The sequence below is a fragment of the Podarcis tiliguerta genome (assembly GCF_965153285.1).
Source record: "Podarcis tiliguerta genome assembly, chromosome: 5".
NCBI classification, from domain to species: Eukaryota; Metazoa; Chordata; class Lepidosauria; order Squamata; family Lacertidae; genus Podarcis; species Podarcis tiliguerta.
This window is the reverse complement of record NC_139538.1, coordinates 87,187,243-87,201,840: the sequence shown is the minus strand read 5'-3', so window position 1 is coordinate 87,201,840 and position 14,598 is coordinate 87,187,243. Positions and strand designations below refer to the sequence as shown.

The 14,598-nt window shown below is 46.2% G+C and overlaps 1 protein-coding gene across 1 annotated transcript; it reads left to right on the top strand.

The window, feature by feature from the left end:
* Positions 1-703: 703 nt before the first annotated feature.
* On the top strand, positions 704-13,258 carry TMEM72 (transmembrane protein 72). The gene is made up of 5 exons (XM_083440571.1): positions 704-1,331; positions 8,465-8,531; positions 9,854-9,925; positions 10,469-10,608; positions 12,311-13,258. Exons 1-5 carry the CDS (start codon positions 1,136-1,138, stop codon positions 12,706-12,708), a joined length of 873 nt encoding a protein of 290 aa, XP_083296697.1. The 5' UTR covers positions 704-1,135; the 3' UTR covers positions 12,709-13,258.
* Positions 13,259-14,598: the final 1,340 nt, after the last annotated feature.

Here is a 14,598-nt window from a genome sequence, read left to right as displayed (position 1 = left end):
CCGCACCGCCGGAGCCCGATTTCGGTTCTTATCCTGAAGCAAAGTTCTTAACCTGAAGCACTATTTCTGGGTTAGCGGAGTGTGTAACCTGAAGCGTATGTAACCTGAAGCATATGTAACCCGAGGTACCACTGTATATGATCGAATCCCACCCCAAAATAGCCGCTGTCCGGAAGCACCTTTTGCGAATGAACCTTTTCTCGAGATCCGTCTGTAACATCAATCATATGAATGTATTATTTAGAATTGAGGAGCTTCTGGTGCACAGAACAGTATTATAGACGGGCTTAAAGCAGGATTCAGGCATTTGCTAAATTAATCTGGATTATGAAAGAGCTATTTGAAAAATGTGCTGCTGGAAGCTGATTTGAATTTCTGCTCCTGTTGCTAAATTGCAATGTTGCTAGGCATTTAGAAGCAGAACTTGATTGGAAGATCTAGGACTATGGCAAAGTAGACAAAGTTAACCCAAATGTTGCTTAATCAGGAAATGGCAAAATATGCTTGAGATTAAATAGGAACTATTTCTTAATTATGCGCGTAGGCTTCCTAGACTTCGGCAGCTTACTGCAGATAAATGTGCTGCAGCTGGAAAAGAATTTCCTTGATTATAAGGCGTGCGTTGGCTTTTAATGGGAATAAATAATTCAATGTTTTCTCCAAAGGGGAAGCACTCTAAATGACTGTAATGTGGACGAGGAGTGTCTGGTAAAAGGAAACATGAAGAACCCTATGAGTTTTCAGATACTTAGCGAAGTGGCATCTCATTTTGGACATGTTTGCTGTTCAGGTGAGAACTATTGCACCCCTCGTGGTCTCTTCGGAGTGAGCTGGAGTGCTCTGAAAAGCAGCTAGCAAAGCCTTAAGCCCCATGGCAACTAATCTGCATCCAATGTGCGGGAGCAAGACTTTTGCTCGCCTTCAGTATGCACCGACATGAAGCAAGGGGAGAGTGGCCCTCAGGCACTGGCTGAGGTTCCTGCTCTGCCTGGTAATCATTAATTGTCCCACTGAGGGATGCATGACAATGGCAGCACCAGAAGGACAACCCAGTCCCGCCGGGACCAGCGCTAACTGCTTCTGCGTGGAAAAAGGGTGTGTTGTTTGGGGTCTTTTTTGTGTATAGCACATTGGAATGATGTTCCTTTGGGAAGGGCGGGGATCCCTGACTCCAGGCTCACTCCATCTCAGTGCTGGAAGTCAGAGCCCAGGTCTGTCTCAAGAATTTCCAAAAGCTCAAAGCACTTCTTGCCCGGCCAACATGAAGCAAGCAGCTTTTTGGAATACTCTGGAATATACCTGCCGACTTTTGGGAATCTCCACTGGAGCAGGTAAGCAGCACTGTTGGTGTGATTTTCTACCCTGCGTTTCTGACATGGATACCACTCTGGTTTCTGAAATTCATTCTTACTTTATTTTCTTATACAGGCGTACCACTTTTGACACCAGATACCTTCCCAACATTACAAAATGAATTAAAGTAAACCTATAAGCAATAAATTTGGGCAGTGTACATATAGATCCACAGTTCTTTTCCTGAGAGTCCGTCCCTTTGAACAAATAGAATTTAAATGACATAATCCATATACTGTATGTTTAAAGACCAATGGCACTGATTTAACAGCATCTTTCTTATTGGTGTACATGATGAAAGGCCACTAATCTGCCAATTATCTGTTTCTCTCCCTCTTTTTTTACCCCTGGCCAAATGTATCCTTTGTGTCAATTTCTCAGTTAATGTGACTTCCCAGATGGTATTCACCACTTTGTTCCTCCTGCTTTTTGCTTGTGGTTAAATCTGCTTGATCTGACTTGGATCCCCTCGCCAACCCCAGTTTATATGGGTTTCACAAAATGCAGTACGAGAGCCTGCCCCAGGTGAGGGAGACGGAGGTGTGCAAGGATGAACTAGATTAGTTGCCTGAGTTTAAAAGACCTGACAGGACACCCATCTTTTAACTAGCACTGCCCTGAAGTTTTTGCTGGTAACTCTCTGCAGTGAATTCATGGGTGGTGGAGGGTAGGAGGGAGAAACCAATCTGCTTTCAAAGCAAAGGTGAATGTTGGCAGAGGTGGCGAAGCATCCTTAAGAACAACAACTTTTGCAGTTGCTGCACTGTTTCAAGCTGACTGAGTGGGCAGGAACATGACAACCTGGCTGCTCTCCAACTATCTGCGCCTGTTCTTTCCGGCTTGAGGTTATAGAATCACAGAATTGTAAAATTGAAAGGGACACTAAGGGTCCTCTAGTCAAGTCTCCTGTAATGCAGGAATCACTGCTAAAGAATCCCTGAGAGATGGCCATGCAACCTCTACAATTTTTTTATTTTTTATTTTAGCTTAACAGCATCTCTGTTTTTCAGTACTGTACCAGGGTAGATGCTTTCTTCCATCATTCTCTCCTGATGTAAGGAATTATGTACACATAACATTAAATTGGGACATGAGTGGCGCTGTGGTGTAAACCACTGAGCCTTGGACTTGCCAATCGGAAGGTCGGCGGTTCGAATCCCCACAACGGAGTAAGCTCCCGTTGCTCGGTCCCAGCTCCTGCCAACCTAGCAGTTCGAAAGCACGTCAAAAGTGCAAGTAGATAAATAGGTACCACCCTGGCGGGAAGGTAAACAGCGTTTCCATGCGCTGCTCTGGTTCGCCAGAAGCGGCTTAGTCATGCTGGCCAATGACCGGGAAGCTGTACGCTGGCTCCCTCAGCCAATAAGCGAGATGAATGCCGCAACCCCAGAGTCGGTCACGACTGGACCTAATGGTCAGGGGTCCCTTTACCTTTAATATGCAGTCGGGACGCAGGTGGCGCTGTGGTGAAAACCACTGAGCCTTGGGCTTGCCTATCAGAAGGTCGGCGGTTTGAATCCCTGCGACGGGGTGAGCTCCTGTTGCTCGGTCCCTGCTCCTGCCAGCCTAGCAGTTCGAAAGCACATCAAAGTGCAAGTAGATAAATAGGTACCACCCTGGCGGGAAGGTAAACAGCGTTTCCATGCGCTGCTCTGGTTTCGCCAGAAGCGGCTTAGTTATGCTGGCCACACGACTTGGAAAAACTGCGGACAAACCTCGGCTCCCTTGGCCAGTAGAGCGAGATGAGTGCCACAACCCCAGAGTTGTTTGAGACTGGACTTAACTGTCAACGGTCCTTTACCTTTTTTAAGCATGCAATCAGTTCTTTTTTTCCTTAAAAAAATTTTTTAGGGTTACTCTCACTTTCCTACTCATATTGAAATACTGCCTCTCAATGAGGCCAAACTTAGATTCACAAAATGTTTAGGGGTATGCGTACCCCTATTCACCCCCCAGAAAAAAAGCAGACAGATATGAGACTCTTGCACAGGGGGACAGGCTGGGGGGTCTGTATGAAGAATTCAGAGGATAGCCATCTTCAAAGATGCTTGTAGGATTTTTCTGCCTCAGGTGCCCAAACAACTCGATCCAGCCTTGGTACCCTGGAACTAGACTTGGTGGGTGTGGCCTGCATTGCTTTGCCTCAGGCAGCAAAATGCCGTGGGCAGTGCCGGGCTGCTCTTTCCTGCCCAGCAACCACAAGTCAGGAAAAGGACTGCACTGTGCGGCAAATACTTTCAGATCACTGGAGTCATTACCAGGTCGCTATCTAACAGGGTAAATTCCCCCCCTATCTTGCTCAAATAATAGTCATGAGTGGAATCTTGAGGTCCATCCTTGCAGCAGTATGATTTAAAACAAACAAACAAGAAAGCATTTGGCAAAGCGGAATAGATGTAAGCAATGCAAGTAAGTAAACGGCAGTTCGTTAAATTAGTCTGTAGTTTTCCAGCTCAAAAGTGTTGCCACCGGACTTTTCAGAAGGCGCATGGAGATTTGTTAGCAATAGGAAAGATTCCATAGGAGAGCACCTAAATCTTGTGCCGTGCAGGCATAAGCCATGCAGATTCAGTTGCCAGCATCTCCACCTCAAGAGATGAGCTTGCACAGTCGTGTTGGGATGGACTCCTGCAGTGGTGCAGTTACTGCTAGTTCGTGTAGACATTTATATGCTATGAAGACAGTGTTGCATTTACATATAAGCTAAACAAGCTATAGCTTAGGGCCCCCCTCTCTTGGGGGCCCCCAAAAAAATTAAAGGAAAAAAATCTGGATGTACATTTCCAAAATATAAGATACAAAACAAATAAAATAAAACCTACATACAGCAACAGTGTTTTGTGTTGTGTAGGCTCCTGTGATGTAAGTCATGGGCCCCGCCTGCTAGCCTGCTCCCTAAAATATCACTGTTTTGCTCATTTCTATATATAGGGTGCCTACATTCTACATGTGCTAATGGCTTTAGAAACCTATTAGGGCCATAAATTACCATATACAATATATTCAACACAAAAAACAGAGACAATTTGTTGTTGACAAATGACAGCTGGACATATAAAGGACTCCATTACTTTCAGAAGTTTAGGGCATCATATATGCTATATGATAATTTATGGACCTACAGTGGTACTTCGGGTTACAGACGCTTCAGCTTACAGACGCTTCAGGTTACAGACTCCGCTAACCCAGAAATATTACCTTGGGTTAAGAACTTTGCTTCAGGATGAGAAAAGAAATTGTGCTCCGGCGGTGGCACAGCAGCAGGAGGCCCTATTAGCTAAAGTGGTGCTTCAGGTTAAGAACAGTTTCAGGTTAAGAACAGACCTCTGGAACGAATTAAGTACTTAACCTGAGGTACCACTGTAGTAGGTATCTAAAGCCGTTTGCACATAACAAAATGTGTATTTTATCAAAGTAATTGTTGAACTGTGAAATTTTAGGGAGCAGGCGGGGCCCATGACCTACATCATAGGAGCCTACACCACACAAAACACTGTTGCTGTATGTAGGTTTTATTTTATTTGTTTTTTATCTTATATTTTGGAAATATATATCCTGTTTTTTCCTTTTGGGGGGGGGGCCAAGAGAGTGGGGCCCTAAGCTATAGCTTGTTTAGCTTATACGTAAATCTGGCATTGCGTGGAGCTTATCCAACAGAATTTTTCAGGTTGCCATTTGCCTCTCGCCGGTTCCGCTAAAAATATGAATGGTTATCACATTATATGCATGACTCCGTGTAGAATTTTTATGTGTTAAATACTCCTGGTTTCCTAAAGTAACCAGTGCACATAACTGTAAAAAAACAACAACCCACCACTTATGCAAAAATATTGACTCTTTTGTATGTATTATACATATATTATGTGTAATATTTTGCATATCAATAATTGGACTGTTTAAGGAAAAACAACTTTATTTGACCATGAACCAGTAGCTTAGACATAAGCAGGCACTCAGTACGAGAGATGGACTCATTTAGGCAAACTTGATAGGGCTGGAAGCGCCAAATTCTGCATATAAATTCCATTTAAAGCAGGATTCCCCTGTGGAGGGGTATCTTTGTAAAAACAAATGGAAACACATGCATAATTAGCTATTGTTCCTTAGTGCATATCCGCTGCAAATTTGCAGACACGAGGAAAGGAAATGCGTAAATGTTGCCATCTTTACACTGGCATTTACCATGGTACACAAACTAGCAAATGCTTCTGCCCTATAATGTGTGATTCGTTCCCGCTTTGGCCTGCTGAGTAATTGGAATGCGCTGGTTTCTCTCACAGACACACGGAGCCGTTTCACTGTATGGCTAGTTGAGACCAGTCTTGGTTTAGGGATTAAACACTGAATGAAAGGAAAGGAGATTGGAATGGAATGTTCCAGGCGTCACAATTCAGATCCCTGGGAAGGGCTAATGCTTTCCTTCTGAACCAGGTCTACCCAAGCCAAAGCTCATTACAGTGCCTAATTCCTCTGAGCCTTTTCGGTGGCATGAATGCTGTAGTTACTGCCATTCATTGACATACATGCTTGGTATTCTCTCTCTCTCTCTGGGCTTATCCAGACTTCCTCTTGTCCCACTGTTTCCCCCTGACGAAACCTGCTCTTCAGCGCACAATCAGAGCAAACGGCAATTTGGGTTCTAAGCCTAATCATAGAATAGTAGAGTTGGAAGGGACCCCAAGGTCCTACAATGCAGGAACCTGGACTAAATCATCTATGACAGATGGCAATCCAACCTCTGCTTAAAAACCTCCAAGGAAGGAGAGCCCATGACCTCCTGAGAGAGACCATTCCATTACCTAACAGTTCTTACTGTTAGAAAGTTCTTCCCGATGTTTAGTTGGAATCTCCTTCTTGTAACTTGAAGCCTACCCTCCAGAGCAGGAGAAAACAAGCTTGCTCCATCTTCCATATCACAGCCCCTGAAGATATTTGAAGATGTCTATGATCATATCTCCTCTCAGTATCCTCTAAACACCCATAGCTAAACACACCCATCTCCCTCAATCGTTCTTCATAAGGCTTGGTTTCCAGACCCTTGATCATCTTGGTTGCCCTCCTCTGCTTGTTAACATCCTTCTTAAACTGTGGTGCCCAGAATTGGATGCAGTATTCCAGGTGTGGTGTGACCAAGTCAGAAAAGAGAGTGGTCCTATTACCAGGTTTTTGTTGATACAGCCCAGTGGATAGCCCTATCCTTTACTGGAACATCCTTCTGGACATTCTTATCAAAAAGCTGGTGGAACTAGACCTTTCTTCTACCATCTGTGACTGAATTAAAGACTTTCTGAGGGATCGGACACAAACAGAGAGGATTGGGACTGTTACATCTACCTCCCTGAAGCTCAGCACTGGCACCCACATGGATGTGTGCTGAGTCCCTACCTGTACTCGTTGTATACATATGACTGTATTTCATCTGATCCATCTACTGCAATTATTAAGTTTGCAGATGATACTACCATAATGGGTCTAATTACAGGTGGAGATGAATTAGCGTACAGTGGGGAGGTTCAAAAAGTATCTACATGGTGCCTAGAGAATAACTTGCACCTAAATATTAGCAAGACAAAGGAGATGGTGTTGGACTTTTGGAGGAAGAGAGGGGAACTTGCCCCGTTGTATATCAGGAAGGGGTTGTGTGGAGAGAGTCTTCCTTTAAATTCCTGGGAGTCTATCTTAGTGAAGACCTCACTTGGAAAAACAATATAACTCAGGTGGTTAGGAAGGCCCAACAGAGACTCCATTTCCTCAGGGTCTTGCGAAAGAACAATTTCTTAAACAACAATTGATGACCTCCTTCCACAATAGAAAGCGTCCTCTCATATTGTATCACAGTGTGGTACGTTGGCGTGACAGCCACAGACAGAAAGTCTTTACAGAAAGTGGTGAACACAGCACATGATATCATGGGCTGACATCTGATGGGAGGGTGTTCCACAGGATGGGCGCCACTACCGAGAAGGCCCTCTGCTGGTTTCCTGTAACCCCGCTTCTCGCCAGTGTGGTGTAGTAGTTAAGAGCGGTAGTCTCGTAATCTGGGGAACTGGGTTCGCGTCTCCGCTCCTCCACATGCAGCTGCTGGGTGACCTTGGGCCAGTCACATTTCTCTGAAGTCACTCAGCCCCACTCACCTGACAGAGTGTTTGTTGTGGGGGAGGAAGGGAAAGGAGAATGTTAGCCGCTTTGAGACTCCTGAAGGGGAGTGAAAGGTGGGATATCAAATCCAAACTCCTCTTCTTCTTCAGCGAGGGAACTGCCAGAAGGACCTTGGCGCTAGACTTCAGGGTCTGGGCTTGATGATGGACATAGAGATGCTCCTTCAGGTATACTGGGGTTTAAAGGTCAGCACCAACACTTTGAATTGTGCTCGGAAATGTACTGGGAGCCAATGTAGGTCTTTCAGGACTGGTGTTATGTGGTCTCGGTGGCCACTCCCAATCACCAGTCCAGCTGCTGCATTCTGGATTAGTTGTCGTTTCTGGGTCAAAGATCCCAGATTCACAAGATCTCGTGCATGCCGAAAGATCTCGCTAAAATCTTGAGATCTCACTGAAATACTGTGGGGTCATATGTGCTCCGCAAGATTTTGCTGGAAACTACCACTGGCAAAGGGACGCGGTGCTGTGGGTTAAACCACAGAACCTAGGACTTGCCGATCAGAAGGTTGGCGGTTCGAATCCCCGCAACGGGGTGAGCTCCCGTTGCTCGGTCCCTGTTCCTGCCAACCTAGCAGTTCGAAAGCACATCAAAGTGCAAGTAGATAAATAGGTACCGCTCCGGCGGGAAGGTAAACAGCGTTTCCATGCGCTGCTCTGGTTCGCCAGAAATGGCTTAGTCATGCTGGCCACATGACCCGGAAGCTGTACGCCGGCTCCCTCAGCCAATAAAGCGAGATGAGCGCTGCAACCCCAGAGTTGGTCACGACTGGACCTGATGGTCAGGGGTCCCTTTACCTTTACCACTGGCAAGGCAGGATTGGCTGCCCCTCTGGGGGGCTGACCCATGGAGTTGTTTATCTTTGGAGGGCATTGCAGAACAGAGGGAAATGACTCCCAATGCCCCCAGCTCCCAAGTGTTATTTCTTCTTCTCATCTGTGTTTTGTTTCAGTGCTTATTGGCGTTGGCACAGACACACTGCTCCTGGGTCAGTTCAAGAGCCTGGCTGTCTATTTGCTGTGAGTATGACTGTCTGATTGAGGGGAAATAACGTGGATTTGAGAGAGCACCTAAATAAGTTGTCCTGGTCGATGTAAGGATGTCTGCAAACCTGGGCCTGAATTCATACACCATATACAGATGTCAGGGACCTTGCTGAGGAGGGCTGCACTGAGGAGGAATGGTGGGAGCCACCTCCTCCCCCTGCTCCTGCTTCTTCCCAGGAGCAGGAGGACAGTATAGATTTGGAAGAGTGGTTTGCAGAGGGGCATAGTTCAGAAGGCAGAAGCTGGGGAATACTGGATGGGGAACTGTTAGCAGAAGCTACACTAGAAGAGAGAGAGTTAACAGATTCACAGTCTCTGGACAGCATTCAACCCCCTTCTCCAAGAACACAGAGAGCTCAGAAAGCGCAGAGGGTTCAAGCTCAGGTTACAAGACGTGGGAGTGACGTAGATTAATAGGGACAGAGGAGGGGAGTAACCCTTAATTGGGAGCACTGCCATTTCTTTGTTCTCTCACCGTGATTATTAAAGATTCTAACTGGTAAGACGTTCCTTTCGTTTCATCTTTTGTTTACTGCCACGGGGGAGGAAGTCGATTCCCCGAAGCCTGACAACAGGATGCCAAATACTGCACTATGGTCATGTCAAGGGTCCTTAGAGGAGGAGGCAACAGGGCTTCAGCATCCTGTCAGGGGCCTGAAGCCTCCTTCCCAAAGCCTGGGAAGCTTCTGCCCAGCTTAGGGAGGGAGGCGGGATGCTCGCACACGCGACATCAGGACATCACTCTCCCAAATTGCCTTCGCAAGCTGTTCCCCTACGAAAAGTTTCACTGGACAACACTGCATGTTCCCCTGTTCATGGCCTAGGACCCTCGTACCTACGGGACCGCCTCTCCTGGTATGCCCCACGGAGAGCCTCAAGGTCGATAAACAGCAACACCCTAGTGGTCCTGGGCCCTAAGGAAGTTAGATTAGCTTCAACCAGAGCCAGGGCCTTTTCAACACTGGCTCCGGCCTGGTGGAACGCTCTGTCTCTTGAGACCAGGGCCCCCTCCCCCTCTTTCTTTTTCCTTTCTCCTCCTGTGATGAGGCTGCATTTTAATATTTTAAATTTTCAATATTTTAATCTTGTTTTTAAGTTGTATTCATTCAGCTTGTTTTTATTATTGCTTGTTAGCTGCCCTGAGCCTGGCCTTGGCTGGGGAGGGCGGGGTATAAATACAAAATTATTATTATTATTATTATTATTATTATTATTATTATTATTATTACTGAGCACTGCGGGGGGTTGCCATTTGCTCTTTGTTCCTCTCCTGTTAACGATTTCTTCTTCTTCAGTGTTTCAGGGATAGCCGTGTCCCTGTGCGAAGCCGCATACTTTGCGGGCCTTCTCTTGACCACTTGCTGCACGTGAGTGTTGAATTGTTTCTTTAAATGTAAAGGTTCATCATTGTTCCACCCGATGTGTATATCTTTAAGGGGCCAGTGCAAGGGCCAGAGCAAAATAGCGAGATCCAGCTTTACAGCCGTGAAACATAGCAGGTGCTGCTGAGTTGCATTGATTAAGCTGTGTCAGGAATTGGGTGTAGTATATAAGGAGCAGCACCTAGCTCTGCCATTACCCTGGGGGATGGGTTGGTGGTTGGGTTGTTGATGTATTTAGTGTAAATGGAGTTTTTGTTTTTGTAATTAAAACCTTGTTTAAGTTATTTTTGAGTCCCTTTTTTAATGCATGGTCTCCCCAGCAAGCTCTCTGCAGCGCTACCATACTGCAAAAAGCCAACAGTGAGTGCTCCATTGCGTTCCTTCCCCCAACCCTCCTTCCCTCCTACAATTCCGCTTGGGGAAGCACTTCTGGGTTGAGCTGGACTCTGAGCTCTTTTTGAGAGTTCACCTTGAGGGTGACTGACGTTTTGCTTTAGCCAGCTTCTCATCCTTCTACTTCCACTGTAGCCCCAAGACGGGATCTGGGATGCACACTTGTTGGAAGCACGCCAGACGTCGGGGGGCCTTCCAGAAGTTCCTGATGTATGTGTTGCTCTCGGTGGCCTGCTTCCTTCACCCTGTCATAGTTTGGCACGTCACTATCCCAGGTGAGAGGGTGACTGGGAATCACCAGTAGAATGGGGGTTTAATTTTTATTTTTTTTGCAAATACAGTAAATAGTAGCTGTAATCCAAAAATTATTTTAGGATTCAAAAAAACAATACAAAGGAGTCACCGAAAAGCATGGATGTTGCAAGCTGATGAACTAAAGCGGCTGCCTTAACTTCCATGCCATATAAGCTGTGATATGGTGTACAGTGGTACCTCGGGTTACATACACTTCGGGTTACATATGCTTCAGGTTACAGACTCCGCTAACTCAGAAATAGTACCTCGGGTTAAGAACTTTGCTTCAGGATGAGAACAGAAATTGCGCGGTGGCAGCAGCGGGAGGCCCCATTAGCTAAAGTGGTGCTTCAGGTTAAGAACAGTTCAGGTTAAGAATGGGCCTCTGTATTGAATGAAGTACGTAACCAGAGGTACCACTGTACTGTACTGGTTTGAGTATGGTATGGTATACTAGTAGCAACTGGATATGTTTAGCCTGGAAAAGAGGAGATATGATAGCCATCTTCACATATCTCAAGGGCTGTCACATGGAAGATGGAGCAAGCTTGTTTTCTCTGGAGGGTCAGACTTGAATCAATGGCTTCAGGATACAGGATACTAAACATCAGGAAAAACTTTCTGACAGTAAGAGCTGTTTGACAGTGGAACGGTCTCCCTTGGGAAGTGGTGGACTCTCCTTCCTTGGAGGTTTTTAAGCAGAGGTTGGATGGCCATCTGTCATTGATGGATTGCAGGAATCTCCTCTTCCAAGATAAACATTCCCAGCTCCTTCAACCATTCTTCATAAGGCTTGGTTTCCAGACCCTTGATCATCTTAGTTGCCCTCGTCTGCACATGTTCCAGCTTGTCAACATCCTTCTTAAACTATAGCGCTCAAAATTGGACACAGGATTCCAGGTGTGATTTGACCAAGGCAGAATAATAATAATAATAATAATAATAATAATAATAATATTTATTTATACCCCGCCCTCCCCAACCAAGGCCGGGCTTAGGGCGGCTAACAAGCAATAATAAAAACAAGCTGAATGAATACAACTTAAAAACAAGATTAAAATACAACAATTAAAATATTGAAACATTAAAATATTAAAATGCAGCCTCATCACAGGAGGAGAAAGGAAAAAGGAAAAAGAAAGAGGGGGAGGGGAGGGAATCAAACTGGCTCCAAGCCAAAGGCCAGACGGAACAACTCTGTCTTACAGGCCCTGTGGAAAGAAATCAGATCCTGCAGGGCCCTGGTCTCATGAGGCAGAGCATTCCACCAGGAGGAAGCCAGTGTTGAGAAGGCCCTGGCTCTGGTTGGAGCTAATCTAACTTCCTTAGGACCCGGGACCACTAGGGTGTTGCTATTTATGGACCTTGAGGCTCTCTGTGGGGCAGACCAGGAGAGGCGGTCCCGTAGGTATGAGGGTCCTAGGCCGTGAAGGGCTTTAAAGGTCAAAACCAGCACCTTAAATCTGACCCTGTACTCCACCTGGAGCCAGTGCAGCTGGAAATGCACTGGGTGAATATGCTCCCATGGCACAATAGAGTGGTACCATTATTTCCCTTGATCTGGACTGATGAAGCCTAGAATAGCATTAGCTTTTTTCTCCTCACACTGTTGACTCATGTTCAGCTTGAGGTCCACCAAGACCCCTAGACCTATCTCTCTGTTTCTTTCCTCACTCTCTCCAGGCACGATGCTGGTGGTCACCGGCTTCACCTACTTCCTGCTCAGTAAGCAACAGAAAGAAACCAGAAGACCTGGAGAAGAGCAATACACGGATTCCCAAAGCGCAGCTGTAGCTATGACGGATGCAGGCGACACCGAGCAAACCTACACTTTCCCCAGGGGAGCACCTCAAGGGCAACGCAACTCCCTTCTTGGGTTTCTGAGGAGCTTCTTCAAAAGCTGCAAGAAACTGGACACCGTGGAGGCCTCTTCGAGCTCTCCGCCCACAAGGAGGCAGGTGCACTTTGAAGAGAAGGTGGTGAACATCATTCTTTCTGTCAAAGAAAGCCCAGAAGAGCAAGAAAGCTTGGCTGAGGAAACCACATCTGACATGGCTCCCATCCTTCCGTCCCAGTTGTGAGAGCCTACAGTGGAGACAGCAACAGCAAGAACGGGCTCTTTCTGCTTCTCTATGATTCTAGTGTTTGCCGCAGAGACACCTGGAGGCAGCTTGTAGAATAAACCTCCCAGCTTTGATTTAGGCCAGGGGTAGGCAACCTAAGGCCCGTGGGCCAGATGCGGCCCAATCGCCTTCTCAATCTGGCCCATGGACGGTCCGGGACTCAGTGTGGTTTTACATGAGTAGAATGTATCCTTTTATTTAAAATGCATCTCTGGGTTATTTGTGGGGCATAGGAATTCGTTCATTCCCCCCCCAAAAAAATATCCTCCGGCCCACCACATGGTCTAAGGGATGGTGGACTGGCCCACGGCTGAAAAAGGTTGCTAACCCCTAGTTTAGGCCAATGAGAGCAGCCAAGAACTGTCGTTGGTTGAAGTTGGTGGACAGGAATGAATTCCCCAATCATCCCCATCCTGTTCTCCTGAGTCCATTCTTCTCTACTTTTGTTGAAGAAGGGATTTGCCTGGTCTGTTGTTGTTGTTGTTGCTTCCTTGTTGTTAGCTGTTTGGTTACTACCATAAGACTTCACAGTGTCCAGTCTGTGGAATGGAGCCAGGACTATGTTGCAGAAAACAGTGAACACAGGAACACAGTGACTGAGAGGGACATAGACCAGGCAACAGCTCACATTTTGTGTCAGTGTCCCTCCATGAATTATCTAGAACCTGACATAAATAAACGTGTTTTAATTGAGCATTGTGGCTTCCAAGGCCCCAGAGGGGTAGCAAAAACTCCCCTTCCCAAATTTTCTTGATGTCGTAAGAATTCCTAAAGGATGGAAAACATCTTCATGTATGCGACAACGGCCGCGAGAGTTTTAATAGCACAAGGATGGAAGACTGAAGAAACCCCAACTAAAGAATCGTGGCAAGAAAAACTGATGGACTATGCAGAACTGGCAAAACTGACATACAAGCTACGGGACAAGGATAACTGTGACTTTAAAGATGAATGGGAACCCTTTGCAAAATATTTGAAGACGCAACAAAGCGAACTGGACTCCTGGGCTGGTTTGGAATAAACATTCACAAACTTTTTATTGATAATTATTACTTAAATAGTTTGAGGTTCTATACAACAGAAAACAGCATTTTTAGAGGAAATCAAAGACTGGAACTGAGGGAAGTCGGGGGTGGGTGGGTTCTGTGGGGGGAGGGAGGGGGAGGGAGGAAAAAAGGGGGGAAATAAGGATGATATGTTTCTGGATAATATGTTTTGTTTTAATTTTGAATAAAAAAGGAATAAAAAAAAAGAATTCCTAAAGGAAGGAGGGAAATAATAAACCTCATAGCCCACCAGGTTGTTTTGGGCCTAAAGTTGTCTCTACCTTGCTCCCCTTGACTGTGCTCAGCCAGCAGTAAAAGAAAACAGCTAGCTAAAGACTTCCAAGTATCCCTGTTTTCCAGAGACAGTCTCGGATTTACAGCTGTAAATCTGATTTGATCCTGAAACGTCCCACTTTTCCATAGGACGCCCCTATTTCCTTCAAGGTAAAGGTAAAGGGACCCCTGACCATTAGGTCCAGTCGTGACCGACTCTGGGGTTGCGACGCTCATCTCGCTTTCTTGGCTGAGGGAGCCGGCGTACAGCTTCCGGGTCATGTGGCCAGCATGACTAAGCCGCTTCTGGCAAACCAGAGCAGCACACGGAAACACCGCTTACCTTCCCACCGGAGTGGTACCTATTTATCTACTTGCACTTTGACGTGCTTTTGAACTGCTAGGTTGGCAGGAGCAGGGACTGAGCAACGGGAGCTCACCCCGTCGCGGGGATTCGAACCGCCGACCTTCTGATCAGCAAGTCCTAGGCTCTGTGGTTTAACCCACAGCGCCACCTGCGTCCCACCTA

Excerpts from the sequence above, each read along its gene's own strand:
- TMEM72 (XM_083440571.1), top strand. The coding sequence starts at position 1,136 with ATGATGTTCCTTTGGGAAGGGCGGGGATCCCTGACTCCAGGCTCACTC. Across the intron at positions 1,332-8,464 it reads GGGAATCTCCACTGGAGCAG|TGCTTATTGGCGTTGGCACA; the intron begins GTAAGCAGCACT and ends GTTTTGTTTCAG. Across the intron at positions 10,609-12,310 it reads TTGGCACGTCACTATCCCAG|GCACGATGCTGGTGGTCACC; the intron begins GTGAGAGGGTGA and ends CACTCTCTCCAG.